We start from the raw sequence: 27,308 nt of genomic DNA, 5'->3' as shown, positions 1-27,308 counted from the left end.
AGGTGGGTCTGGACATGACATGAGCTAAATCAGCCTGGAGGCTTCATAGCTAAAGTACGTATAGTCTTGATCTCCCGCTACAAGACCATATTGTTTCAACTGGGTCCACTTCGAATTCTAACTTTCGTATGATAGAGCGGCTTTATAGCTTTAGCTTATCTACTCAAGTATGCATCACAATTAACCTTGAAACATCCCGGAACATTGGATTTGAACTATCATGATGAATGGCATTAAGGTGTGGCTATTGCATCACTGGCCACGCTACCGATCTCAAGCCGGGATCCGGCACGCATCCTCGATGTCGACGACAGTCAAGCCGTCGCCAACGTTTGGTGTAGCAATGTCTACGTCATGATTTTTTTTGGACGGGGTTGGCTCTCTTTACAGGGATCATGGTGAATTCCTGCAAAAACGTCTGCCAGAACATGGTGCATGTGGATCGCTGACTTGCGCTTGGTGGGCTAAAAAGCCAAGTTTTCTGGCCGGTCTAATTTGGGGAAAGTGGCAGGGGTTGAATTGTGAAGAACGGGGATATCGACGATGTCACCTCAGCAAAGACCGAATCACAACGGCGGCACAAGATTGGGAAATTTACTCATTTCCAAATGGCACAAATCAACATGTTGTCTGGATTTTGGGGTGACCTGCGATTACTGATGAGCCGCCGCGATATCGATAATTCGACCAAGCTATCAAGTGCAAGACACATCGTCGATGGTATGCATATGCAAGATGGCCAAGTTGGAGCGAAGGTACCCAAGATGCTCTTCGTAGGCTTGTCAATTCGCGGCCCCCATCGCGGTGGTGTCAGTGATCGAGGAATTTATTGGCTGCATTTCTAGCATGGAAGATTGGGAGAATTATATGCAGGCGACATGGGATGGGATACGGACTAGTAACAAGGGTGGCAGGCAGGCTTGCAGCGATATTTCCGCTTGCATTCGCAAAGGAGTTCAATCTTTCTGGGTTTTAATCCTTCTTTCTTCCTCTTGGGTTCTTCACTTATCTCAAACGGCCTTTTCTTCCTCTCGATGCCAGTTCAGCTGCGGTTTTCGACATTCGCCTCAGTCGCTCGTTACTAATTTTTTTGAGGGAGCTTTGAGTATTTCACGTGGAACGAGAAGGATACCTGTTAGGCATTGTCAGCAGCGCATATTGCCCGAGTAACAACAACAACAGTGTCTGTTTACAGCAACACATCATCCCGCAGTGTCGCTCAGATAGACGGAGTGGCATAAATCCAGCATATCAGACTGCCACGCCGGTTCTATATTAAGAGTATTTGCTACGGGGCGGGGGAGTTTGCGGCTCCGAAGGCGTATCTTTTTCTATCAACTCCTCAATCGCTGTTTTTCGACCTTAAGTTGGCCGATTCAGTTATCCACGCCATTTCGCTCTTACTAGGCTGTTGAGTGCCGACAGGAAGGCTGAACTTGTTCTAAAATTATAATCGGGCTGGAAATTTTTTTCGAAATCGTACAATAATGACTGGAAGACACTCACGGGATCATTCCCGCGAGCACTCTCGCTCTCAGAACCGCCGAAATTCTACTCGTCAAAACTCCACTCGTCGAGAGTCCCGCGATAGATACGCTGCGGTTGATACAGAGGATTCGGGGGCAGAAGTATCACCTCAGCCTCGCCGAAGTTCTCGTTCTCACGGTCGTCATAATTCGTCACATAGACACTCCCGATCCGGGGGAGTGGCAGGAGAAGACGTAAGGCGATCCAGAACCTTAGAGAAGTCACAAAGGAGACCCAGACCCCCCACCGATGGTGTTATTCCATTAAGTGAAGAAAGCCTTGCGGCTTTTAATAAAGAGGAAGAGCATAGACGCAACCGTCATTTAAGCCGAGAGGAGAAAAGGGAGAGGAAGGCAATGGGACAAACAAAAGAACAAAGAAAGAGGAGACGTTGTTGCATTTGTAAGTCCTTTATTGAAAACACTTTGTCTCGGGTGGAACGGATACTCATATTTTATATTTAGTGTGCCTCGTTGCCTTCATTATCCTACTCATCATTATTCTTGTCCCCATTGGCGTATTAGTGATTGGGAAGAACGATGGCTCGCCTGCCAATGGAGGAAATAAGAGCTCAGATGGAAGTGGCGGCGGCACTGGTGATGGATTAGGAGGCTCGCCAGATGTCAATCCAAATACAATCCCGGTGTGTATCTACTAAATTTTATCATCCCACAGAATACTACTAACAGTAGCTTTCTATCCAGACCGCTGCTAAAGGAAGCTACTTGGATCCATTCACTTGGTTCGATACGCGAGACTTCAACACTACCTACACTGGCGAAACAGTTGGAGGTCTTTCAGTCATGGGCCTTTTCTCGAAGTGGGATGATAGCGCCCAACCAAACCCGAATGTTCCACCACTTAACGAAAAGTTTGAGTACGGCAAGGTCCCCATGCGTGGTGTAAATGTTGGAGGATGGCTTCTACTTGAACCGTTTATCACGCCATCGTTTTTCAAGAAATATGACCTCAACTTAGGTGTGGTTGATGAATATACTCTTTCAGCACACCTAGGCGCTAAGGCTACGGCACAAACTCTTGAAAAACACTACGCTACATTTGTTACCGAACAGACTTTCAAAGAAATCGCGGAGGCTGGATTGGACCACGTCCGAATTCCTTACCCTTATTGGATTGTTACTCCTGAAGCAAACGACCCATACCTCCCAAGAGTCGGCTGGAGATATTTACTTCGGGGTATTGAATGGGCTCGGAAATACGGGTTGAGAATCAAACTCGATCTTCACAGTATTCAAGGGGGGCAAAACGGTTGGAATCACAGTGGTCGTCAAGGTATTCTTGGATGGGTTAATGGGACTTCCGGGGAAGTAAATGCTCAGAAGAGCTTGGACATGCACGATCAGCTCTCGAAATTCTTCGCCCAACCTCGATACAGGAACATTGTTACACTCTACGGCTTGGTCAACGAACCTAGGATGACAGCTTTGCCACTAAACGAAGTTCTTAATTGGACTGCGAATGCGTATGATATTATTCGTGGAAACGGTCTGAACGCTAAGATTGTCTTTGGCGATGGTTTCCTAGGCCTCGAAAATTGGAAAGGAAGATTGCCCGGCCTCGAAGGGCTTGTTTTGGATGTGCATCAATATGTGATCTTTAATATTGGTCAAATCGCGCAGACCCACACCGGAAAGATCCAGTTCGCCTGTTCGGGCTGGGGCGCGGCGATGTCACAGAGCAATGACCCAACGACTGGATTTGGACCCACTATGGTCGGAGAGTTTGGACAAGCTGATACTGATTGTGTGCCGTATCTGAACAATGTTGGTACAGGATCGAGATGGGAGGGAGACCTCATTTTCCCGGATCCCAGCTCGAGTGTGACCACACCCAGTTGCCATACTGGTGCCAACTGCTCATGTACTATTCCCAACTCCGACCCGAGTAAGTGGTCAGATCTTTATAAGCAATTTTTACTCATGTTCGCTTCAGGTAAGTCTAATAACTGTCTTCTTTTGCCCTTGGCGCCCATACTAACTTTTTGATGCCACAGCCCAAATGGAGTCGTTTGAACTTGCTTGGGGTTGGATGTACTGGACCTGGGATACCGAGGATGCCTACCAATGGTCATACAAGAAGGGTATCGCAGCCGGCACCTTACCTAAGATTGCATACGAGAGGAACTTTACCTGTGATGATGCCATTCCAGATTTCCAGTTGCTGGGATTATCTGAAGGGTACTAATGAATATACGCTGGACTACGGTTCTCCCCTCCCCCCCCCTTTTTTTTTCTTCTTCTTTCTTTCGTTTTCAACTTTAATGACGGCTTGTAATATGTGGATCATTCACTTTTTCTTTGGGTTCTTCCTCGTCTCGTGCGTTGCGGAAGCTGCTGTGCTATGGGATACCAATGCATGTGCTCCCTTAACCCCCTTATCTTTCTGAAAGTTTTACCCTATTACCGCCAAAGCATACATAGAATCGTTTTCTTTACCTCTTATTTGGAAGATGAAAGTTTGAAAGTTCTCATCATCTACTTTTCCTTTTAAGGCGCCTGGGAGTTCACCCTTCTTCACGCTTCAACCTAAATATTTCCTCAACATGCAACATTTTTACAGCTTTGTTTGTATATCTTCATACACTCTCATACATACATGTTGTCCTCCCAAATCAATATCCTCGAACTTGTTTCACACATTTCACGTTTCACTACTCTTTATGTCTTTATGATCAGTTGAAATAATAAAATAATTCATCTTTTATTTTGTATGGAGTCGATCATACTCATGGGTTAGCTGTAGCTGCGTAGGCGATCCAACACGCCAAGACCATTTGCTCGTGCTGGGTGACACAAAGATCTGCAAGTTGCTGTGCCAACCTAATCGGGAGGTCACACGCAGAGTTACCGACTTAATCTCCGGGTCGCCAGGGGGTGTGCTTAGCTTCATCCGATAAAGCCCCAGCCTCCTTACCAAGATGATATCACCGTCACAAGCTTAGCTCCTTTCTTCCTTCTCCTTCTCCTTCTCCTTTCCTTCTCCCTCCTATCTCGGTTTCTTCATTATTGATCTTGTTGATAACAGTATTCAAGATGTATGTCAAATTCAATCCTTCTACCCTCCTTCCTTTAGGACTCCTTGTCAGTTCGGCTCTCGCCTCTCCTACGTTCCCTCAGCAGCAACCGCTTGGCCTTAACGATGAACTTTCGGCCGCCATCCGTATCCATTCCAAGAAGCCATCAGTAGACGCAGGAAAGCTTGCTGCTACTATAGAAACCGAGAATCTTCTTCGAAGAGCAAAGGACCTTTACACCATCGCCAAAATCTCAGAACTGGAACATGGCCACCCAACCCGTGTGATAGGATCAAAGGGACATGTGGCAACCGTTGAGTATGTACAAAGGGTCCTTGGAAGTCTCGGTGGGTATTACACCCTCAGAGAACAAACTTTCCCAGCTTCCAGCGGTTATATCTTCGAATCGCGATTGGTTATTGGGAACGATGTTATTGAACATCGGGCTATGAGTCTCACACCGCCGACCAAGAATAGACAACCTGTTTCGGCTAAGGTTGTGGCGGCTAAGAATGATGGTTGCTCTGAAAGTGATTTTGGGGAGGACATCAAGGGCTCTATTGCTCTCATCGAGCGTGGACGCTGTCCGTTTGGTACAAAGTCAGAGAATGCTGGGAAGGCTGGAGCTGTTGCTGCTGTGATTTATAACAATGAACCTGGTTCCTTGAGTGGAACTCTTGGAACCCCATCGGAAGATCACGTCGCCACCTTTGGAATTGCTCGTACAGCTGCCGAGCCAATTTTGGAGAAGCTGAAGGCTGGGGAGGAGGTTGATGGGTCTGCATACCTTGATTCCGAGGTGAACGTCATCAAGACGAAGAATGTTATTGCTCAGACCGTTCTGGGAGATCCTGAGAATTGTGTTATGCTTGGTGGACACAGTGATTCCGTCGGGGAAGGACCAGGCATCAATGACGATGGATCGGGATCGATGACACTACTAGAAGTTGCTGTGCAGCTTACAAAATTCTCGGTGAACAACTGTGTCAGGTTCGCATGGTGGAGTGGAGAGGAAGAAGGACTTCTTGGAAGCACCTGGTATGCGCAGCATTTGACCGACGAGGAGAATAAAAAGATCAGGTTATTCATGGATTATGATATGTTGGCGAGTGTTAACTTTGCATATCAAATCTATAATGCTACTGATGCAGAGGGAGACCCGAAGGGTAGCGAGGAGCTTCGAAACTTCTATATTGAGGGGTATAAGGGATTGGGAGTGAACTATACTTTTATCCCATTCGACGGAAGGAGTGATTATGTTGGATTCATCGAAGCTGGTATCCCTGCCGGCGGTGTTGCCACCGGTGCTGAGGGTATTAAGACCCCTGAAGAGGTTGAAATGTTTGGAGGAAAAGCTGGGGAGTGGTACGATCCTTGTTATCATCAGTTGTGTGATGATTTAACGAATTTGGACGAGAAGGCTTGGAATGTTAATGCTAGGTTGGTGGCGAAGAGTGTGGGGAAATATGCGGAAAGTTTTGAAGGGTTCCCCAAGAGGGTACTGGAGAGTGATGAGGTTAAAGCGGAGAGGAAGGAGAGTGCGAAGAAGTGGAAGTACAGAGGAAGCAAGTTGGTTATGTAAGATAAGGTGCATACTATTAATTACGGAACAGGAGTAGTCATGGTACATTAGATTGCAATTGGAGATATAGATACCTTGGGCATACGGAATTTGAGTAGAATGCATCGAGTCTTCTTTCTTTGCTTGCGTGCATGTAATAATATGGTCAACGTTCTCAATGCGATTTGTAGATCACAGTATTGTATCGTAACCGTGTTCACTGCTTTTCATGTGACTTCTAGTACACTAGTACTATAGTAGCATCCCTTGTAAGTTACCTTGGGTTCTCACACGTAAAAGTACAAAAAATTGTATTGTTTGTATACACTTATCACGTCTCCAATAAAATACAGGCATTTGGGATTGAGATTTAAAATTGAAATTGCTCGAGGGAGATAACGGTTGACAACACCAAGATAGTGTAACAAAAGTACATTTTGTATGACGGATGTACATATGATTCACTAATTTATGTCGCCGTGTGACTGCGGCCATGCAAAGCACATCGGTTCCCCTGTTAACTTGCCAAGCAGTATTCCGCTAGCATCCACTAACACGCTCTCACATGACACCCTGCGACCTGGCTTAACGGCCATATTGTATTGTCACCGCGCGCCCCCGGCCTCTTTTATCTTAGCTTGGAGATTAATATTGCTGCTGTATATGATGTTGGTGCCTACCAACATTGCATTGCTTCCTAATAGACGAACCATCCTCCAAGCTTCCATTAAAGTTACAGCTCTTTTCAAAAAAAGCTTCTATAGACCACATTGATACAACAAAGACGTCCCCCCAAAGATGGCATCCCTAGCTTCTTTTCCACAAGAACTTGTGGATATGATCTTTTCTGACCTCGGACCAACCCACCTTGGAAAAGTTAGGTTGCTGTCTAGATTCCACAACGCCAGGTTCAAGAACCTCTTCTGGTACCTTGTTTTCCAAACCCTTCAAATCGACCTACGACCATCATGCGTCGAACGACTTATCCTCCTTGGAAAAGGACCTGAAGTCGCATCTATGATCCAAAACATCATTGTCCGGCCGCAACAAGGCCAGGATCTCAAAGTCTCACAGATCACGCCCCTGCTTACGAAGGCGTTCGCTGGGCTACCTGATATCAAGAGTATTGATATTCAGGTTCCGCGCGGAACCAATGGATTTGATTATTGGAAACCGATTATGGATGCTGCCATTAAGAGTAAAAGGGGGACAGTGGAGTCCATTACCGGACCGAAATGCGGGATGCAAATGTCGAAATTAAAGTTTTCGACAGCACAGACGATAGCTTATCAGAATGCATTTATCAATCTGAAGAATTTGGATATTACGGTATCGGTGCAATATGAACGGCCTGAGCTGGCGGAAAAATTTTGGGCTTGGATTGAAAGGATCGGAAGTCAGATGGAACGACTTACTATCAAGACCACCCGAACGTCTCATAATATGCCCTCGCCGAATGACCATGGAGGGTTTTTACCCAGGAATTTCAGTTTACCGAAATTGAAGGCACTCAAGTTGATTGATGCTGCTGTTACGCCGAATGATTTCAAGAAGTTTTTTGGGAATGTTGATATGGAGGTTGTCGATATCTCGCAGTGCCGAATGAAGAACCCGAAGGTTGATTGGTTCAAGATATTAAAACACCTCAGAAACGGCAATCTCAACAAAATCAGGGAACTTCGGTTTTCGATTAGCTCGCGCCACGGAAGCGGGTTATACGACCTACCGAATCTACTGATCGATGTTAATAGTGATTGGACAAGTGAAGGAAATAGTTGTAAAGTCAAGTTACACTCCGGACTATCGGGGTTTTATAATACTCAGAAGAACCTTTGGGACGAACTGGGAGCAACTGATGATCAAGATGACTTCTGGGGTTCTTTGACGAATTCGAAATGGACGTTACCTAGAACTACGAGGTGGAAAAGACTTCAGATCGCAACTGAGGAATATAGATTTGCGGTATCTAAGCTCGTATCTGTGTTCTCTTCGGAACACGAACCGCAAGAAGCATTCGAGGTACAACAGGAGTACGATACGAAGGTCGCTCGTCTCCAGGAAGAAGAAGAATTGGATATCGGAGTGGGGGAGGATCAGTGATTTTTCAAAGTGATATCAGAATTGTTATTTCTCTATTTGATTGGGTTTGTAGAATCTTAGAGGAGTTAGGGCAACCTAGAGGAGGAATGGCAAACCACTGTTGGCCTATTACAGCCCTCCCTATAGAAAGATAAATACATGAAAAGAAGCCTTGGACTCCATGAATGGTTCGTCAGGGCTGTTTTTAGTGAACAAGGGTTTCCTAGAACGCCGAAGGTGAATGATAAAGACAAAGAAAGATAGGGAAAGAAGCACCTATGAGTTTGTATTTAGTCGAAACCAAAACCGAAACTTTCGGACAAGTGTTCGTAGACCTCCTTATATGGGCGGTCTCGGTACATGAGGTCATAGTCAATTTTGTAACCATTCTCATTAATACCGATGTTGCGATGAGTTCCATCGTCAGCCTCGCCATCTTCTTCTTCCTCCTCGTCATAATCATAATATTCGTCGTAGTAATATCCATTCTCGTTGTAATATCTATCTTCTTCGTCGGAGCTATCTTCGCCATAATGGCCATATTCGTCGTCACTATCATCATCCGCGTATTGGGATCTGAGAGCCTTGTAGAGAGCAGCAACTCGAATAGCAGCCTGGGTACAATTCTCCGCGGTCAACTTCTTGTTGCAAGCATCAGCCAACTTTCCCAAAATCCATTCGTAACCTCCTTTGGTTTCCATCCAGGCATCGGCACTATACTTGTAGACCGTCTGAACTTCTTCCGAATATCTTCTGGCTTGCTTCACCGGGCTCTTCTCAAAGAAACATCTCCAGACAACATATCGGCCCTCGAAAGCCCTTCCGACGATTTCGAAAAGGAGATCGAGGTCATCTTCCAACGTCTCGATGAGTTTGTCGTAGCCAGAAACGGTGTCGATGAGGCGAATGTCCTTTCTGTTTTCCATGATATCGGTGGTGTGGAAGAAAGGCTTTATCAGGTAGACGACGTCGAATGGTAACTTGGTTCGAAGAAGCTGCAAGTTACGCAATTGCTTGATATCGGCGAGGAGTTTGAACTTGATCAGAGCAAGTGGGACAAGGAAAGAGGTTGGGGGATCCATGTCGGCTTCCTCGAAAGCGTCAAAGAGATTCTTGCAAGGTTCGAAAGCATCCGCATTGCGAATGTCAAGGAAGGGCTCGGGTTTTTTGGTGGTACAAACGTATTGATCGCCGTTAACGAGCCAGTACTTGATGAAATCGTAAGCGTTTTGCTTATTCCCAACACGGATCATGAGGTTGGCGGTGATGCAACGGATTACCATTGGATCACATCGTCCAAGATATTGAGTTTCAATGGCTACGTTACAAGCATTGACAACTGAACACTTGGTGTTGACTTGGAGGTAGGCACGGATCAAATTGAAGCGAGCAAACAGGATAGCATGAGCTTGCCCTGTGCACAAGCATTTGTTCTCAAGGCTCGGAGCTTTGCCATTGTGGATGCTGGCGACCATACCCTTGATACTTCTACGCTCAGGGCAGCCCGTGTTATGGGTGAAGGCCCTTTCAGCATCTTCCACGTTCAATTTAGCAGCTTCGATCTCGAGACAGGCTTCGTTGTGCTTTTCAGCATGGCGTTGACGGTGCATCTCGGAGCAGTAGAAGACAACCTTGCACCTCTTGCAGCATGCGTTGGTTGCACAACCGCAAACCTTACACCTGTCTCCTATAAGCTTGGTACGGACGTCCATGTTTCTTCTTTGTGGGGGAAGAACAAACGGGGTTTTGAGTTTGATAGCTTCTGGTAAAACCTCTATGGAAGAATGGCACATCAACTTGATGTGTAGACTTTTAGGAGGATTTTTTTGTAGAGAATGCTACAACCGTTAGTCCAAGGAGCTCACGGGGCAAGGTAAGGTATCCTAGAGACGGTTTACACTTACAAGTGACGCGGCGGTGAAGTGAGGAAGGAAAACGTTATTGATCAGTAGCGAAGCGGGAAGTGAGTTACGTGAAGGCAATTGAAAGGTCACCAATGCTACTGGAATCCTTACAATGCCTTCAGTAGTTCGGAGATGATGATATGACTGTAATAGTGATAGGGAGACGCGGTGGTTTGGTGTTGATTTCGAATGGAATGGATGCCGAGCTTAGAACGTTGAGGTGCTTGCCCTAAGTGTCTACGACAGACGGTGTGAAAGTCACGTGCCCATCTCGGCCTCAGTCTCAGCTCTGCAACCTCTCCAATGGAACCTATAGACACCAACGCAATGCCTCGTTTTGAAACCGATCATGGTTCTTGACCTGTTGAACCGAAGCCTGAAGTGTCGGCTAGGGGAGTAACACTATAGTACTACTGGATCTAACGGGTAACGTACAACTGGGCTTTTGAATTAAGCTTCGATGTTTACATAGAGCCATTTCCGAAGCCTATCCCTTCACAAAATATGTAACCAACTAGACTTTATCTAAAATGTTCAATATAATTAATTTGAATCTTCATAAAAATACTGGGTATCCGCTCGTGGCTTTTATACAAAGCCGTGATATTTATATTGACAAGCAAGGATGTTAAAAATACCACAAAGAACCGCGTTGTCCCACAATCCCGTCCAATCATAACCCCTGAACCCCAGTCGATCGATATCTACCCGCAAAGGGCAGGTGCATCTATCGATCTCTCACTGCATACCCGCCGAACTCCGAATTCTTTCAATAGTGACTCAAAAAAAAACCTCCAAGATCTCGCGTTCGCATCCTTTTCCCTATCAAGCCCAAATGTTGTTAGATGCCTAGTACAAATACAAGCTTCCCACCTCTTTTATTACATAATCACGAGATCCTTTTTTCCCCTTCCTCTTCTAGGGTACACAGCCTTTCGAAGCTTTCTGGCAGTTCGATATTACCAGGCCTACGTATTGGGCACAAAAACGTAGGATATATATAACCTTCTCCTCAGCTTCACGAGGATTTTAACCCCCTTCCCTCTTTTCCCTTCTTTTCCTCTTCATCCCGAGTATACTTTCTTTCATATTTTCTAAAAGCTTCTTGAGAGAGTTTGGTAGACGTTTTCAAAAAAAATACAACGAAGTCAACACGGTCTTTGGAAATTGATAGGATATGGCTACACAATCAATTGATGCGCTCGTTCGTGAGCATAAAACCAATCGAGCAGCCTTAATCGCGAAGGAGAAGGAAAGGCGTCATGGTATGCGGTTATAAAGATATCCCGTACAGAAATTAAGTTATAGATATACATACTCACTGCGCCCCTAGACTATGAATTCCGTAAACGAATGTCTCCTTTAGCCGTCGAGGCCGCCGCGGTGGTTCGTGACATCCGCGAAACTGAAAAAGTTAAAGTATGGTCGAAGGTAGCAGAAAGCCACGAGGAAGTTTATCCGGGAATGGCTTTTACACTTGCGAAGGAACGAATGGAGAAGACACTTTTGTGGAAGGTTGTGAAACGCATGCCTAAAGGTGCGCTTTTGCATTCGCATTTCGATGCTATGTGTGATAGTACGTATCTCTCTTTGATCCAAATTAGAATGATCGGGTGTGCGCAATACAGGTTTTAACCTCAATCCACATATAGTGAGATGGATGTGTGAAGCTGCCATCGAAACTCCCAACGTCCTGGTCAGCGTCCCTAAACCGCTTCTAACACCAGAGGACTACGCTACTGCCGGTGCACCAACCTTCAGAATCGGCGAACCAGACTCAAACTCTATCCCATTTACTTCTTCTTCATATGAACCAAATACCCTAGTCCCCCTCGCTTCCCAAATCACACCTTCAAACCGCGAGGATTTCATTAACTACTTCATTCGCCACACTACAATTTCCATCCCCGAGTCTTTAAGCCAACACCATGGACTGCACAATATCTGGCGCCGTTTCCAAGCCGTCTTCGGCGTCATCCTAGGAATTAGTCAGCACACTCCTTTCTTTCGGAAGATGGTAACTCGCGTCATGTCACAACTTGCTGCAGATGGTGTTCGCTATGTTGATATTCGTACTGTCTTCTTTGTACCCGAAAACCCGGAAGACAGACATAAAGGTGCATATCAGCAACTTGCGGCTTTTAAAGAAGAGTTAGAGGCTTTCAAGGCTACTCCGGAGGGGAAGAATTTCTGGGGTGCAAGAATCATTTGGACCACGCTCCGAATGCATTCTCGCGAATATATCGAGGAGAACATGAGATACTGTGTGGAGGTGTACAAGAAGTTCCCAGATATCATTGCTGGTTTCGATCTAGTCGGCCAAGAAGACCTTGGTCGCCCATTGGTAGATCTAATCCCTGAACTCAAGTACTTCGAAACCCTCTGCGCTCAAGAAGGTGTTACGATTCCGTTTTTCTTACACGCCGGAGAAGTCAACTCTGATGGTGATGTACACGACGAAAACTTATTTGACGCCATTCTCCTGGGTACCAAGAGAATCGGTCATGGTTTTTCGATGTACAAACACCCACTTCTTCTTGAAGAAGTCAAGGAGCGAAATATCTGTCTCGAGGTTTGCCCGATCTCAAACGAAGTTTTGAGGCTAGCTAGTTCGATATTATCCCACCCGCTACCCTCATTCATGGCAAATGGGGTCGCAGTAGCTCTTGCTAATGATGATCCTGGTATTTTGGGCCAAGGTGCTACGGGTATGAGCCACGATTTCTTTCAGGTGCTTCAAGCATTCGATAATGTTGGGCTGGAGGGGGTTGGAGATTTGGTGGAGACGAGTGTGATGTTTGCGGCTTTTGAAGGCGAGGAGGTTGGGGTTGTTAGGCCTGGTGGGTTGAGGGAGAAATATTTAAATGAATTGAAGGAGGAATGGGAGGAATTCTACAAGTGGATTATGGAGGAGATTAAGCCGTTGGTTGCGTCCTTGTAAAGCGACAGCCTGGTTGCTGTGGTTCTCTTTGCGGAGGTGGTTTCTCTTTCGGAGGACAAACGTTTTTTTTTTTTCCGGAGTTTATTCAACATGATAGGAATTCGGGACGGCGTCTAAGAATCTTCAACAATTACACGGGGTAGAAGAAAGCTAGATTTTAACACAATCATGGTTATGTATGCATGTACTATATTCAACAGAGGGTATTAGAGTCCGGCGGGTAGGAGGGTGTTCAACAGTAGATAGATTGTAACTACCACCGCAGCAACCGCTTAACCGGGTTCTGTCTCTTGTTCATAGTTTATAACGTTTATATTCGATATCGGAGGTGCTATACAAGGAGCTATACCACATTTAAGTCTTTCCTTCATGATTCTAAAGCCAATGTATCAAACCTTGTGTGACTTGCCATCAATCGTCGAACAGGCCTCTAACCTATAGAATAAATGAGCATCCAAATCACCATAGCATATATATAGCTCGAGGCAAAGGTAACTTACCACATTCTTCCGCTGAGTCGCTTCTACATAGCTCCCTGACTCCTCTGCCCGTCCCTCCCGCTGCTCTTTCTCTTTTGGAACGACCGCCTTTCCTTTATCCGCATTGACCGCTCTTTCCTGTAATTCCACGAATGAAACCCTCTCAGAACCCAAAGAGGCATCCCACCCAAGAACATCCTCGTCATCAAGGTCATCCAATAATGCTTCAAACTGTTCGTCACCGGCTCCTGCTGGTGAAGGTCCAAAAACGTCGTCGTCGTCGTCCATAATAAACAAACTTTGACTCTGCCGAGGCTGTAACGACCCTCTAATTCCGGTTGCAAATGAAGATTGTCGGGTACCCGAGATCAACGGTGAGTCCTTACTATTCGGCACCGCAGACACAGATCCGCCAAAAGGAGTAACTCTCAATGGTGGCGGCGGCATCTCGATCTGTGCAGATTCAGATCTTGAGGTATCCCTCGCAGCAACCACAGGCTGTAATGACGCCGTCGGCGGCACCGCAGGTGTAACCGACTTTCTAGAAGCAATCGATTGTTCCCTCGTCCTCGCTACACTCCCAGTTCCACTGCCAGGAATGACACTTCTGTGGCTCATGATCTTTGCCACTGGTTCTGCTTTCCCAGCTGGTCCCGCAGCGCCTTTCTTCCGCGTCATAAGCGTGAATTCGCAGAACATACCGTTCTGGTCGTAGGTTATCTGCATGGGCTGTCCAGGTTCGCCATATACGGCTTGTATTTGTACATGTTCAAAGGTGCCCGCGTGGGTCACTATTGACTTAAAGTCTTTTACAGAGACGGCGATAGAAGTGTCCGTGGCCACTTGGAATTCGTTAAATTCAATGAGGTCGAGTTCAATGGAGGTTTGTAAGGGCGTTTTCAGAATATCTACGGGTATATATTTGAGTATCAACGAGGTTTTGGTAAGAGGACGAGGAGGAACGATAGGATACTTACGTGCACCGTCGATTATTTTTAGGGTATAACTCGTAAAATTAACCCGCTCTTCATCATCAGCCGCAATCTCTAAATGCTCTGTTTTAGGCCCAAAATGTTCCATCCATTTCTTCAATTCGCCAGCTCTGATGGCCCACTTGTTGACTGCCCACTCCTTTAAGAAACTAGCATGTATTATATCCGCTTCTTCGTATTGCAGGCGAAATGTTTTCATTATACCTATAAAGTTTCCAAGGATAAATTAGAGGGGGGGCTTCAGTAGCTCCTCGTGGGGAAAGGATTAGTCTACCTTGTCTACAGAATAATTTGACTACAAGTCGACATTGCCCTTTATTCGGCTTCTCTTGCAGCACAATCTCGCATTTATCGATTCCTCCTACCATATTCTCATCCCTTTCCTTGTTGATCGGCTCTTGGACGTATCTTCCGCGGAAAACGGGGAGTAGCGCCTATCCAAGCTCAAGAAAAACCAGAATATTAGCATGCATGCTCCATCTCAGCACCGGTTGATACTCAAGAATAAAATTATATAAATCACAGTGATCAATTTTATTTTAAAGTGCTTACCTTGACATTCATCTTGCACTTAAAAGCCCCTTCCTCCGACCTCTGAGACACCTGACTGCCGCCATTACTTCCAAATGACAGCTTAGCAGGATCCGGTACAAAATTATAAGAATCACAAAAAGTGTCACCGGCAAGACATATTAAAATATGAGCCGAGTGAGTCGGGTTCAGAGTTCGTAGGTTAAGCTATATACGACGATTCAACAACGGTTAGTCTCGCAAGAAAAAGAAGAAGAAGAAGAAAGTGTTTAAACAGCTCCATAAAGCAGCTGAATAGTACCTTGTTCCTTCTAGCCTCCAAGGTAACCGAATCTCCAAATTTTGATAAACAGGTGAGCGCTTCATGTAACCTGTCAACAGCCAACGGGCTAAGAATTATTTGCAGTGTCGACATATTTTGTTTATCAGTGTTTGGATTCCGCGTTGCGAAACGTTGGAAACTGGGAGAGAGGTGAGTAAACAACGCGCGAGCTTTTGGTTAAAATCTGCTCAGGCATAGGCTTGATGGATGAAGCATATGAAGTAGCGATGGGATATTATATATTATTAGACTAGATCGAAGCCATGAAGTTTCCAATTGACGTGATTAAAACCAAAAGGCATTGCAGTTGTGGTGTTTAGTCATATGTCCGCAGTTCGACGTGATGGATGCGAGGCGAGTTGAAGATTTGGCCGTGGGTTGGCAGTAAACTTATCTTGTCATGACTCTAAGCATGAATTTGAATCATTCGGAACATTGAACTGCGAAGACCACAATCGCAACTATATAATTATATTACTCCGCATTATGGGCTTTCAATTTACTCTACGAACTTCTTTCTAGGCTTCTCTGGTATCATGATAAGAATAGCTTGCTGCCCCCCCTCTTCCACTCCATGAACTTGACTAGTCTCGTGCGTACCGCTATAGAGGCACTAAAGTATAGGTTGATACTAGATTGCAGTGATATGGCCTAGCGAAACAGCTACACGTCTTATTTTATAATTACAAACTAGCTCCTCGGTATATTTTCGATTTGCTTTGTATTTTCGAGCTGCGAACGGTCTCGTAGCCGCCTAGCTGATCATAGAAATGACAATATCCAAAAGGAAAAGGGTGAAGAAGGAGAAGTAAGCTATTGCTGCCAATAAAAACGCCTTGAAATATTTGAAGACCAAGAGAATAAGAAAAGAAGAAAAAGGGTAGGAGGGAATTTCTTGGTGAAAGCCACAGGCATGGACAGCGGATCGATGCTATTTGCCTTTTTATGCACCCTTTTCTTGTGAGGCCCTGTGGGTATCCCGCTGGAAAAAGAAAACGTAGGAGAACAGTACAGAAGGTACGGAGGGGGGAAAGAGAAGTGAGGGAAACTCGTCAAAAGTTAAAAAAAAAAAAAGCCGAATACATATCCACCTGCGACTCTGCTTCCCCGCGTCTGTGACCGTCAAAAGAATTTCAAAACGAGAGCGAAAGGACTGAAAAGTTGCTAAGCTATGCCGGAGGTTAACCCCTTCGGGCAAAACGTAGACTATACTTCCATCGTCCCTGCAGGATCCTCATCAGCTGAGTCGTAGGAACCCACGGAACTCATTTCGTCATCACTCTCGCTGTCCTCACCCGTTGCCTCCATTGCCTCTTTTGTTGCATATTTCCCTACATATTCTGATGATTTCAAAAAAATAGAAAAAATAAGAATACAGATTAGCCTGATCCTAGTACAGTTGTTAAACTTCGAATAGCATATTGACATACCCTTAACCCTACTAGCGTAGGCTTCCTTGCTTCTCATAATTAGGGCGGCGGCTTCACCATTGAGCGGGTCATTGGCATTCGGGTAGCCTAGCAACTGGGGCAGAAAGACTTCGAAGATGTTGATCATATCAAACATGGGCGACCAGGTTTGATTGATAACATCGAGGCATACGGAGCCACTGCTAAACATATCGAGTTACGTTAGGCCGATGTGCACGAAGTACAAAGGGGTATAGCGGCAGATTCGACGAACAGTTCATCGATATTTGGGTGAAATATCTTGTTAACAAAACCGATCGATGGTGATTTGTACGGGTACTGATCCGGTAATTCGACGTGGACTTTCCATATTCCGCCTTCGAAGGGAGCTACAGGAATTACAAATACGCATCACGTGAGAAAATAGCTCCTAAAGTTGATTGGATAACGGGTCCGACGTACTGTCTTTAGGTCCATTAAATCGGACGAAGAACTCTTGCCTACGGAGATAATCGGAATATGAGTTATCGGGTTTTGTACGGTTGGTGTATGGAACTTGGGGCGTACACTATATAATATTGGTCAGCAGGTTCGGTTATCGATTAAGTTGAGCGGACGAGCGAATTGGAATGCGGTGTAAAGGTGGGGGGAACCGTACTGTTATCATTGACCAATGTGACTTCATAATCGCTCATTAACCTATGGAAGTATCACGACAGTCAATGCTGGTGTTCCAGGAATGCCGAGGGAAATCCGTTTTCGGGGCAGTGGCAAATTCCAGTAAAATCCGGTTGGTAAGTACGTACAGCCTATAGGCGTCATGTTAGCAATTTGTCCAAATCATCATCGACGTTTCCTAGATACGAAAGTAATCCCATACTTCATGACCTAGAAAACATAATAAGATACGTTAGAAATCTGAGACACTAAGTTCTTTCTTCTGGTATTTTGGAGTTCGATATAAACGAAATAAAATGTTTTCTGCTCACATCTGTTTCGATTCGTCGTCTCGGGGAGCTCATCGTGGATGGCCTTCTAAGAAGTAATTCACCGCCGGCTATGAAATTTAAAAGGTTCGAATAATACGCCAATTCCGGGTCAGGTAGCCTTATATCTTCCCGGTAATGGCAAAATCACAGTAGTCGTTGAGGTTTCCGTCTGCTTTATTTGGCTGGAGTTGATTATCAAAACGTGGAGTCGATCGACTATCCGGCCGAGCTAAAGCGAGGATGCCGTGAACCGCTAGATAGGACAAGATTGATTCCGTCTTGGCAAAAAGGTAAAGAGGAAGTATTGTAGGATACCGTATTCGGCTTCACTATTGACGAGAGGACGAGGGATGCTGATTGCTTGCTTTGCTGGCTGTTGTGAGAGAAATGAAGAGGAAGGCGAAGGAGAAGCAGTGGTGGAGTGATGTTGGTGGAGGAGAAGAGCTCGGAGCTGGTTGTTCTGAGGATTATAGTTTCTGTAAGAACCAGCGGGGTTTGCCGCCTCCAACAAAGCGCCCGCCCGCATGACCAATTCCATTTGCATTCACAACGACCAAACTAACCTTCATTCCATTCCACTGCAGTAACCTCTACAGCCCGACCCAACCGATCGACTGGCAAGAGTTCCCTGGCCTGGCCCGCAGCTCTGTCCGATTCCAGGCCTAAGCATGCCTTAGCTAGTCCAATCAACCCTGGTTGGTGGGTCCCTTTTCGGTTGATTGTCTTTGTCATCACCCTTCATCAACAAATAACATCAGTTCACGAGTCGCGATATCAAGCTGGAGGACCAACGTCACGAACAACAGAAGCAATCCGGGATGGGTCGTTACCTCCCTTGGAGGGACGGCCCAGCAGATGAAAGCAGGCCGAGGAAGAGGATAAAGGCAGGACCGAGCACTGATGACTTAAGAGCAAAGAGGGAAAAGCAGAAGGATGAAGCTCGAGAAGACGAGTCAGTTTCCCACTGAATAGATATCTCTTCTATCTAACACCGAGATCTAAGAAGCTAACAGCTTAAAATTCTCCTAGATACATGCATCCTGGTATTAAAAACGATGATCAATATATCATGGTTGAAGACGAATTCCTTCAGATCGCAAAATCGTACACCGCAAAGCTTCATTCTGCCGAACTAGCACGTCTTCAAGCTCAAATTGCACTCCGAAAGTCTCAAAAGATCGCAGCTTCCCAGCACTCCCAACCGAGAATACCCGGTTCTATGCCGAAAAAACGACAGGTAGTCCTTCAAAGACGTGCCCATGATGCGGCAATTAGGAAAGCCGCTGGTATCCAAACAGACAAAGATGCAGAGGGGGAATCATACAATCCAAAGTTCTCGTCGCAGTCGCTCGGTCGTTTGATGACCACATCTGCTGTCCGAATTGACTCTACACTTCCCTTGCCGCTTACTCCCGGGAAGGCAATCAAGCCAGCAACACGTGCGGCGGCGGGTTTCACAAAGGCGAGTTTTAAGAAAACCACGTCTTCGCAGATCTCACCATCGCAGTTAAAAAGCAGCCAGATTGCCAAGGAAGGGTATAACAACATCTATGGAAGAGAGTCTTATGACGAGGATGACGAGGATTTGGATTTAATGCCTAGGCGATCCAGCTCGATTCGTATACCACCGAAACTGACGCCAATCGAAAGACCAACAAGCTCATACGCTTCAGATAAGAGGATCTCAATTTCAAAACAACCTCTACGACCAACTTGTGATTCTAAATTACTTAGCAGCAGTCCTCAAGGCTCCCAGAGGCCGTTTTTGCTGTCGTCATCCCCACCCCGGCAACTTTCTAGAACATTCAAATTTTCGAGTACTCCTAAAACATCACTCACTCAAAACCCCAAACCAGGATTGCCTATAGCAGACTCTGACTCAGATAATGACTATGCAGATGCAGAGCAAGCAGCACGCTGGCGACATAGAAGCTTGCCAAAGCATATAGCCGTTGAACCGATTCACGCACCTTCATCGACCTATAAATCTAAACCCATAATACCGAAATCTTCAGATAATGATGAAGACGATGACTATGCAGATGCCGAACAAGCAGCTCGCTTCCGAAGAAGAAAACAGTTTGCAGAAGCCCAAAGATCGGGTGCAAAGAGCTAAAATTTACTATTAGGTACATCGAGTCTAGGTCCCAGCTTTATCTGACACAGAGCGAAATGATATAAAGCTCCTGCTTTATACACCCCTCCCATAACAGCCAACGAAATTACAAATATGTAGATAAACTATATTACACACGATATTTCCCAATGATAATATCTAATTCCAAGACTCCAAGCCTCTCAGGGCCGGACTCCTCTTCCTCTCTGCACGTGCACAAAGCTTTCCGGAGTTAAGCATCCCTACTGCACTGGACCACACCCTGCTTTTGTCTCACAACGCCATCTTCTCAAACCCGACCTATGAAAAACCACGATCTGGCTTGATGAGATATAAAATTCATCTCCATGGGGACCCTGGTACTTGACAATAGCTGTTTTTTCCTTTCGATTTTATAAAGGGTAAAAGGAACTTAATTGTCTCTCACTCCGGGATTAAACGGACCTCTCGCATGCAGTTAAGTATGCAACCACCCGTATGAAAAGGCGAAGTGGCTTGATTGGTATGATGTCACAATGTCTTTGTCCTCAGACGAATCTATGTAGCACTGTTGTTTGAACTGAGACGCAATTACAAAGTGTATTCAGTAAACTCTTTTTTTTCCCTTATGAACATAAATGAGAAAAAAAGGCCAAGTTAGAATTCTACACTCAATATTGTCTTAGAAACATGTGGATAGCAAAGTAAGCTAGCTAGATGAAACAAAGAAAAAAGAAAAGTTAACCGGAGGCTCGAAAAAAAAGCTCTTTCCGCGCCACATGCACATACGCACACCAAAGTACACCAAGTACAGAGGTGCATGTACCCACGGCAGCTAGCTGTAGGGGGTATGTAATGATACCCTACCATGGGACCAAGGCGTTTTCCCGCTTCAAGCTACCCGATCTAATATTAAGCAATCTTTGATATCGAAAGACCACCTAACGAAGGCCCAACGGTCCTGGAGTACACGGGCAAAACGCATACATTGCAATAGTTATACACACCAAACCAGCAATTTGAATGCTATAGTTTTAACAGTTTCAAGTCAATTGGAAGGAAAGGAATTGAGATTCAAGCTTTCGATTAAAGTGTGTTTTTTTAAGATCTTCATAGTACATAAAAGTAGTCAGCAGTATATATGCGTTATACAAAAACGAGGCCATCTGCGTCAAGCCTAATGAACCAATATCAGCAGCAATCGTAATCGACAATAGTAGTAAAACAATAGTATAATATAACAATGCCCTTTCCCGCCAGCTCTTCTTCCTTCAAAGAACTCCAGTTCTCGCCAAGTATATCTAGGGAAGAAGCAATGAAGAGAATAGTAACACGAAAACCAAAGGGCCGCTCTGCTAAACTTACACGGACGAGAAGGAAGAATGAGTGAGGAGAGTAGTAGTAGTAGTAGTAGTAGTAGTAGTAGTAGTAGTAGTAGTAGTAGTAGTAGTAGTAGAAGTAAGTATTTAGAGTGCCAGTACCTGGAATTACAAGACCCTATACTGGTGAGGTAGCTATAGTGTGAAGAGTACAAAGGCAAAAGAAAAGAGACATAAACCAGCATTAAAGCAAAAAGGTGTTCCAACTCCTTTAGTAATGTTAACAATGAACCTGCGTGAAAGAGCAGAGAAGAGATAAAGCAAAACAATTTAATGTAGTTAAACAAGTATAGAGCTCGCAGCGTTCGTAGGGCGTAGGCAAAAACCAAGGTTTGTCGATATTTGTGGATCCGGAAGTTCGAAGCGACAAATGGTAGGGATAAGCGTGCGAGTCCGAAGAAGGTAAAAATCGGTGTCGGAATGTTAGGATAAGAAAGTTGTCGGAATTGTAGGGGTGGGGGAAAGAAAGACGTGGGTGGGTTTCTTTCTTCTTTTCGCATGATTACAATGATGCATTTCAAATCGTAAAGCCGTGCCAAATAGGAAAAATGAAGCAATAAAAGCCATATAAAAAAAGACTGCGAAGACAACAACCAAAGCACAAAAACTATATATCGGTATCGTGAACAGCTCATCGTCGACGAAAGTAATTTGTCGGAGGGACTCGCAGGTACCGATTAGGCTGGCAGCGGGGACATGTAGGCACAGAGCATGGCATCTAACCTATGATCTGGCGAGCGCCCTCCCGTCCTAACACGCCGCGTTCCTGAGGTTTGGGGCTAGCACCCCTGCCTTTCCTCTTCGATAGAAAACCGAGCATACCAGACGGTTTCTTTTGATCCTTGCTCATCGATGTTTGTACCGCTTCCTGATTATTGATGTTGCTCCATGATCCCGTTGGATTAAGGACCACTTGAACGCCACCCGTCGACGATTGCGTCCTACCATTACTTGGGACGGCGTGTCCAGGCAATGGTGGTACGGGTGGGACGGAATTCGGAGTTGTATGTGACCTGTGCAAGTCATGCATCGAGTTGCTGGTCGGCGGCCGGCTGGGTTCGTCCTTTGCATTGACGGTCGTTGGTATCGGCGGCGAGCCACTTGGGGATGGCGAAACAACTCTTGACTTATCGTTCTGACAGTTTTCGCCTGATGTCGCCGCTCCGATTACAACCGGTCGTGGTCGGTCTTCAGAGGCTGGTTTCACCCAATCTGGAACGGGGCCGACCGATTTCGTGACCGGGTCTACTGTTCCAGGATATCTTCTGGACAGGTTAGCATTAGAGATAATCGTGACTTATAAAACGGGAAGATATAGAATACTTACTTGTCATATTGCGCTAGAGTATAGTCAAAGGGCTCAAACAGGGTTTCTATCATCCGATGGAGCTCCTCAGTCCGGACTTCCTGGGGTGTAGCGTCTTCCTTCAACTGCTCCCGAGGTTTTTGTCGTCTCGCCCTAGCTTCTAATGGTGCCTCCTCTAATAAAAGTTCCTCCAAATCGTAAGTCGCATCAAAGTTAGTCTTATCGCGGGAAGGAACGAAAACAGGTTCGATTTCCTTCCGCATCAATGCCTCGAAGTCGATCTTTTCGAAGAACGGATGGTTTTGGAATGTTTCAAATCCCGCTGCTCCCAATCGATATTTCGGGTCTGGGTCGAGGAGTGAGCGGATAGCACTCATGCATTGTGTCGAGACTGGCGGACTGGTGACAGGGTAATGCGGGCTCGCTCGCATAATCTCCTTTGCTAGTTCTTCATGGGAATCGGATATAAACGGTCGCTGTGACTTCTGTTAGATTGAAAAACTGCAAGAGGGATAGTCGTAAAACTTACTTTGCCGTAAATACACTCATAAAATACTACACCTAAAGACCACCAATCTACAGCTATCCCGTACCCCTTTCCAGCATAGACTTCAGGAGCTAGATATGCCAACGTTCCCGACTTGCTTGTTAAAGGCCTATCTGGTTGGATATCCGAAGCGACGTTCTATCAAACATCATTAGCCAATACGTCCAGAGTTTTGATGGGCATGAATGAAATACTTACGAAGTCAGCAAGGTGAACGTGTCCATCAGAATCGAGAAGTATGTTATCAGGCTTGACGTCTCTGTGAACAATCAGCCTCTTGTGGGTGTAAACCAATGCACATGCGATCTCTGCCATCCAGAATCGTACGGCATCTTCTGTAAACGACTTTCGATTTATGTGAAATCTTAGATCACCTCCATTCATCAAATCAACAACAATGTACCTAATTGACTATTAGCAATCTCTCCTGAATATTTCCATGGAACAACAGCTCGACGTACAGATACTCGACATCTTGAAAGCTGTATCGTAAATTGCAAATAAAGGGATGGTTGAGATGCTCCAGCATTCGTCTTTCACGTATTATGTTCCGGACACTTTCTGACCTCACAACTATAATAACAACCAGGATTAGCATCGCATACATCTGATGCAACACAGTTAGCTATAATGCTTACCCTCATCTTTTCTTATGTATTTTAAGGCAAAGGTCAAGCCTGTGTCCTTCCGTTCAACGATTCGAACCTTACCGAAAGCTCCCTTACCAACAACTCTAAGTAGTCTGAAGTGGTTCAGGTTCACTATACAGCAAAATAAAAGATCAGCAGCCGTTCTGTTTCGTCACTCGCCATGATGGGCGAAAATCAGGACAAGGGTGCTTGCAAACGAAGCTTGCGAGCAGAAACCCACAAACGGGTAATATGGAAGGCAAAAAAGGGACATACCTTCATCCGTGAAGACCACGGGCTTGCCGTTACTATTACCCATTTCTACGACGCCAGGATGGCAAAATTGCTGGCCAGTTTATCTGTCAATTGGAACCGTGGGACGGACCAAGTCGAGATGGCAGCAAGAGGGGTGGTTTGCTTCTCAGAGCCGGGTTTTGAGGAATGTTTGCTGCCCAAAAAGTTTGAGAGTTGATGGCCGAAACGATGGAAATATGGGAGCTTCAAATGAGACCAGAGGTCCTTAATGTTTCGGAAACTAAAGCAGAGGACCAGGGGTCTGTTCAAAAGAAGAATGCTGAAATGGCCAAAGATTCTGTATCGTATTTTTGATGCGAACGAAGTCCGATGGCGGCGATTCGGGAAGAAGGAAGTAGAGGGAGAGAGAGAAAGAGAGTCGAAGTTAAGAGAGTCGAGTCGATGTCCGCTGGTGTTTCCTGAAGCACGGTTGTTTGATGGATGGATGGATGGAAGCCACCTCAAAGCTCCAAAAGCACAAAAAAGAACACAACGAAAACCAAGGGTATCGGCAGGCCAGAAGGTGGGCTGATGGGGACGGGGAAGGAGTGAAGAAGTCCTCGTGGTTGATTTCGGAAGAGGGTTTTCGGGTGACGATGATTTGTGTCGAGGTGGTGAAGAAGAAGGTTTTCGCCGGGTAACAACGCCGAACGCACAGCAGCAGTGACTCGCAGGAAGAAATGGCGGTGATGCTGGATATATTAATAAAACCCGACGCAGGAAAATTAAAATCGTCAGAGCTGCAGAGCAGAGGCAGGCTAGGCAGGATATTAATGGAATCCGATGGGAGACTGATTCAAGGAGTAAAACGTCGAATTGGTCGAACAATGCAGCCAGCAAGCAGCAGCCCTGCAATAGTTGAATTGGATTGATCAAACTAATTAGCTTGGTCCAGTTTCGTACAGTTCTGTTCTTCTTCCTCTTATTATTATTCCCGGCGTTGTTTCTCCGACCACATTTAGCACTTCGCCTTATATATACGACAATGTTCTTAATTGGGCAAAGGAACGAGAAAAAAATCCGAGAGGAAAGACGAAGGGACAGGCTAGGATATGGAGCCGAAGCTGAAGTTATTTCCCTCTGCGGTCGACCGTCCTTTTATGAGCGGGACCGGGCTGACCTGGTGTGCTTCGAGAAGTTTACTCGAAATAGAAGCAGGAATGTCGACGAGAACGTCAGTCAGTCCTGCTTAGGATAAGTACGACAGGTGTCTAAGTACTTCTGTCCGACTCGTTTTTTTTTTTTTTTCTGATTCGAATCAGTCTCTTGTTTTGTATGACCCGATGCTAATGCCTTTTGATGAGGGGACGCAGACTGTGACAGTCCCCTGCTCGCTGCCACCAATTATCAGATCCTGGCTGTCCTCCCAGGGCCTTCTTTGGACAGATCCTGACTTTCTGCTGCCCCCAGACTATCTGCTGCCACTTGCCACGTTTTTTTCTGTTCCTGTGTTCCTTGCAAATTGCGTCCAAGGAAAGGGACCAGCAACTGGGAACTATTGTTTGCTGCAATCCAAAACGATCCTCGCCTCGAGCGTTTTTTTTAGTCTGTTGGTCCGTTGGTCGACTAACAACGTTGGTTGAATTGTCTGATATGTGCGAACGAACGAACGAACGAATGAACGAATGAACAAGTCAGTAACACATGAGGGGAGGGAGAATCCTCGGACTGGCGCGATGGGGATGGGATGAGGATGGGATTGAGTTTTTGAAATGGCAATTAATTCGGATTCAGGGTGAATGGATTAATAACTGATGAGTGACCGATTCCAAGCCAAATAGACGAGAAATCTCCAGGCAATTAAGGCACCTCTTGATGGGCTTGGGTGGGCTTGACCTTGACCCTCCGCCTGCAGCTGCTTTGTTCTTAGCTCTGCGGGGGCCAAACCGAATCGCAGTTGATTGATAGCCCCACAGCCAATTCGACTCTTTGGACAGTGATGGGAGATATGCTGAACTGAACCAGCTGGGTGGAGATGGCACTAGCCCAACTTTGGCGCCGCCGCAATTGGGAAGATGTCGACAAAACGACTAAGCAATTACAGAGCCTGTCTTTGGTCGTCGGTTTAGGAGAAGGGGCCAGCTATCGTCACAAAAATGAAACGCCTGAAGCCTAACCAACAGAGAATTTTATATTATAACACCGACGTGTTATATATTGACAGGAAGATCATGTAATCTTTCGCGTGGGCCCTCTCGCGTATCAAAAATAGAACCTCGCTTTTGAAGCTGAGTGTGAACGGGTTTAATTGATCTGTGATGCCGTTGGAATCCGGAGACCCTCATGCGCACATGGCACCCTAGCAAGCGATGGAGCTACCAAGATAAAATTGCCTGTTAACTAATAAAACTTCGGCTTGAAGCCACCAGTTTCGGATCTCCCCATCGATGATGAAAGAGTTGTCATAGTCAATCCACAATCTCTGCGCATTATCTATCAAAGACACGACACGTGAGGTCAATTAGACATCATCCGAGTTCTCTCATGCCGATGTTAATTGCCAATGTCCCCTCCAAAGATAACCTTTTCGGCCCTAGCTATCCCCACGAAGTTTTTTGTGACAATATACGGAGTATCCAGTGCAACTGACTTTGACGCGAGAGGGTGTCCAAGTATCCGAGCACGTTTCTAGGGTCCTGGAGCCAAAGGTCCCGCCGAATCCACAAACGAGCTCATTCACATTTCACCCAAGACCTGGCGCACAAGCGTCAACGAAAAAAATTTTCCTGCAGGCAGCTATGATCGAGCGCAAAGGCTCATTTGTTAATCAAAGTTGAACCGAGGATCCCCAGCCGCGTGTTCTGGCACCTCATAGTCGGTCTAGATTCCACGACCAGGTTTCCCTGAGTCGGGAGGGTTGAGCGGGAGCCCTAAAAACCACGCTTCTTCGGCACAGCATGAGCTAGCATTTTGGTGTCAAGATATCCGAGCTAGCTAGCAACATCTAATCAGGATACGACGAAAATCATAGAATCCACATTCTTTTGATCGTGCAGCAGACTGCATCGTGACTTCGGACTGCAGATTGCCTAGTTGCATATATGCGCATAATGTAGGATGCATGTTACACAGGCACCCTACTGGAGTCGACCGAGCCAATTGCATGATTTCCTCCCGGTCGAAATGTTTGCCTTCTGGTAGACACTTACGAACGCCCCTCGCCTCTGGCCGATTTGATCTTTCAGACTAGGCTCAAGACGCCGTAAGGTTCATCGCTGTCGGAAACGTGCGATTTCTCTGCTTCCCCTATAGAAACCGACCTATATGTGTTAGGATGCCGGACTAATTTC

General features: G+C 45.7%; 9 protein-coding genes across 9 annotated transcripts; 5 read left to right on the top strand and 4 right to left on the bottom strand.

The window, feature by feature from the left end:
* Positions 1 to 1,487: 1,487 nt before the first annotated feature.
* On the top strand, positions 1,488 to 3,732 carry AOL_s00004g372 (uncharacterized protein; the record flags this gene model as incomplete). The annotated part of the gene is made up of 4 exons (XM_011119022.1): positions 1,488 to 1,929; positions 1,992 to 2,170; positions 2,232 to 3,480; positions 3,542 to 3,732. The coding sequence occupies 4 exons, from the start codon at positions 1,488 to 1,490 to the stop codon at positions 3,730 to 3,732; spliced, it is 2,061 nt and encodes a 686-aa protein (XP_011117324.1).
* Positions 3,733 to 4,580: 848 nt separating this feature from the next.
* Positions 4,581 to 6,143, top strand: AOL_s00004g371 (uncharacterized protein; the record flags this gene model as incomplete). Its single annotated transcript, XM_011119021.1, has 1 exon — positions 4,581 to 6,143. One exon carries the CDS (start codon positions 4,581 to 4,583, stop codon positions 6,141 to 6,143), a length of 1,563 nt encoding a protein of 520 aa, XP_011117323.1.
* A 777-nt stretch (positions 6,144 to 6,920) lies between these two features.
* Positions 6,921 to 8,222, top strand: AOL_s00004g370 (uncharacterized protein; the record flags this gene model as incomplete). Its single annotated transcript, XM_011119020.1, has 1 exon — positions 6,921 to 8,222. The coding sequence occupies one exon, from the start codon at positions 6,921 to 6,923 to the stop codon at positions 8,220 to 8,222; it is 1,302 nt and encodes a 433-aa protein (XP_011117322.1).
* Positions 8,223 to 8,491: 269 nt separating this feature from the next.
* Positions 8,492 to 9,913, bottom strand: AOL_s00004g369 (uncharacterized protein; the record flags this gene model as incomplete). The annotated part of the gene is made up of 1 exon (XM_011119019.1): positions 8,492 to 9,913. One exon carries the CDS (start codon positions 9,911 to 9,913, stop codon positions 8,492 to 8,494), a length of 1,422 nt encoding a protein of 473 aa, XP_011117321.1.
* Positions 9,914 to 11,282: 1,369 nt separating this feature from the next.
* On the top strand, positions 11,283 to 13,046 carry AOL_s00004g368 (uncharacterized protein; the record flags this gene model as incomplete). The annotated part of the gene is made up of 3 exons (XM_011119018.1): positions 11,283 to 11,370; positions 11,439 to 11,681; positions 11,758 to 13,046. The coding sequence occupies 3 exons, from the start codon at positions 11,283 to 11,285 to the stop codon at positions 13,044 to 13,046; spliced, it is 1,620 nt and encodes a 539-aa protein (XP_011117320.1).
* Positions 13,047 to 13,457: 411 nt separating this feature from the next.
* Positions 13,458 to 15,081, bottom strand: AOL_s00004g367 (uncharacterized protein; the record flags this gene model as incomplete). The annotated part of the gene is made up of 5 exons (XM_011119017.1): positions 13,458 to 13,481; positions 13,547 to 14,433; positions 14,503 to 14,721; positions 14,792 to 14,951; positions 15,070 to 15,081. 5 exons carry the CDS (start codon positions 15,079 to 15,081, stop codon positions 13,458 to 13,460), a joined length of 1,302 nt encoding a protein of 433 aa, XP_011117319.1.
* A 1,495-nt stretch (positions 15,082 to 16,576) lies between these two features.
* On the bottom strand, positions 16,577 to 17,801 carry AOL_s00004g366 (uncharacterized protein; the record flags this gene model as incomplete). The annotated part of the gene is made up of 7 exons (XM_011119016.1): positions 16,577 to 16,710; positions 16,801 to 16,982; positions 17,054 to 17,168; positions 17,242 to 17,347; positions 17,582 to 17,588; positions 17,660 to 17,667; positions 17,769 to 17,801. 7 exons carry the CDS (start codon positions 17,799 to 17,801, stop codon positions 16,577 to 16,579), a joined length of 585 nt encoding a protein of 194 aa, XP_011117318.1.
* Positions 17,802 to 18,586: 785 nt separating this feature from the next.
* On the top strand, positions 18,587 to 19,884 carry AOL_s00004g365 (uncharacterized protein; the record flags this gene model as incomplete). The annotated part of the gene is made up of 2 exons (XM_011119015.1): positions 18,587 to 18,720; positions 18,798 to 19,884. The coding sequence occupies 2 exons, from the start codon at positions 18,587 to 18,589 to the stop codon at positions 19,882 to 19,884; spliced, it is 1,221 nt and encodes a 406-aa protein (XP_011117317.1).
* A 2,076-nt stretch (positions 19,885 to 21,960) lies between these two features.
* Positions 21,961 to 24,043, bottom strand: AOL_s00004g364 (uncharacterized protein; the record flags this gene model as incomplete). The annotated part of the gene is made up of 7 exons (XM_011119014.1): positions 21,961 to 22,507; positions 22,570 to 23,024; positions 23,078 to 23,233; positions 23,294 to 23,498; positions 23,557 to 23,668; positions 23,734 to 23,856; positions 24,001 to 24,043. The coding sequence occupies 7 exons, from the start codon at positions 24,041 to 24,043 to the stop codon at positions 21,961 to 21,963; spliced, it is 1,641 nt and encodes a 546-aa protein (XP_011117316.1).
* Positions 24,044 to 27,308: the final 3,265 nt, after the last annotated feature.

Source organism: Orbilia oligospora (genome assembly GCF_000225545.1).
Source record: "Orbilia oligospora ATCC 24927 unplaced genomic scaffold scaffold00004, whole genome shotgun sequence".
In the NCBI taxonomy this organism is placed as follows: Eukaryota; Fungi; Ascomycota; class Orbiliomycetes; order Orbiliales; family Orbiliaceae; genus Orbilia; species Orbilia oligospora.
The sequence above is the reverse complement of the archived record's forward strand: the minus strand, read 5'-3'. Positions and strand labels throughout refer to the sequence as shown.